Source organism: Pyxicephalus adspersus, chromosome 12 (assembly GCF_032062135.1).
Source record: "Pyxicephalus adspersus chromosome 12, UCB_Pads_2.0, whole genome shotgun sequence".
Lineage (NCBI taxonomy): Eukaryota > Metazoa > Chordata > Amphibia > Anura > Pyxicephalidae > Pyxicephalus > Pyxicephalus adspersus.
In genome coordinates this window covers 5295407-5296327 of record NC_092869.1, presented here as the reverse complement: position 1 = coordinate 5296327, position 921 = coordinate 5295407, and the positions used below count along the sequence as shown (strand labels likewise).

Genomic DNA, 921 nt, shown 5'->3' with positions numbered 1-921 from the left:
CATCTCCTGTAATATGTGGGCAGTCTCTGACCATCTCTTGTAGTAAGTCTACAATCCCTGACCATCTCCTTTGTCATATCAGCAGTCAATGAAAGCTTTCTATATAATTGCATTCACTGAACATTATGTGTGACCATCCCTGGCAATGTCAGGTAGCACTCTTCAGGCCCCCTTAATTTAGAAAGTTGATCACCTCTGTGTTACAGGCAATTTAAAAGTGTCCACATTGTGTATTACAGATATGCTGTATATTGTAATGTGTTATAAATGTTTTTTTTTCAACTCAACAAACAATACATAACTGTACTTTGTTATTACTGTGTAATACAGATATATATTGTATCCCCCCACCAGGAGAAAATGAAGTCAAGTCTGCTTTTCCTTCTGCTTGCCATGGCACTGGGCTCTCAGGCGTTATCTTCAGAGATGGAAGACATTTCAAGTTAAGTTTTGTCTCCTCTTATTTCAGAACTGACTTTTTGTGATAGATCTAATGTACTATGGGGCAGCAATTTGGGAGTTTTGTCCACATTTTGTTCTCAAATCTTAATTCTTCTTAAAGTCCCTGTACACATCAATGATTGTTTGACCAAGTGGGTCATCCACCATCATGTTGGAGAAGGTTCTCTCCTTACCAGGCACAATAAATAGTCCTAGCACTCGATATATTAATGAATGATATATAAGTGAAATACTTCTTGGTAGTTTACACCTCCCACTTAGTACTCCCATGCCAATATATTCCATCATTTTTCAGGCAGAATTCAGAATGGCCCCCATTTGGCCATGGCAGATTGCTATATGATGTGGGGAGATGCCTTACAGAGAGTTCCCTGAACATTTTTTTATTAAAAAAAGGCTTTAATTCTGCTTTATAAATTTACAATGGTTTCCCAATTTCTAGCCCTGATGAAGAGAGTA

The 921-nt window shown here is 37.8% G+C and overlaps 1 protein-coding gene across 3 annotated transcripts in view; it reads left to right on the top strand.

The window, feature by feature from the left end:
• The window catches only part of BCAN (brevican), a 40889-nt gene that overhangs the window by 20912 nt on the left and 19056 nt on the right, over nucleotides 1-921 (top strand). For all 3 annotated transcript variants that reach the window (XR_011922983.1, XM_072428080.1, XM_072428079.1), the window contains exon 2: nucleotides 355-442. Coding sequence is in view for 2 of the 3 variants with exons in the window: in XM_072428080.1 (XP_072284181.1) it covers nucleotides 361-442 (82 nt within the window). In the remaining variant the exon portion in view is untranslated. The remainder of the gene's footprint in view (nucleotides 1-354; nucleotides 443-921) is intronic.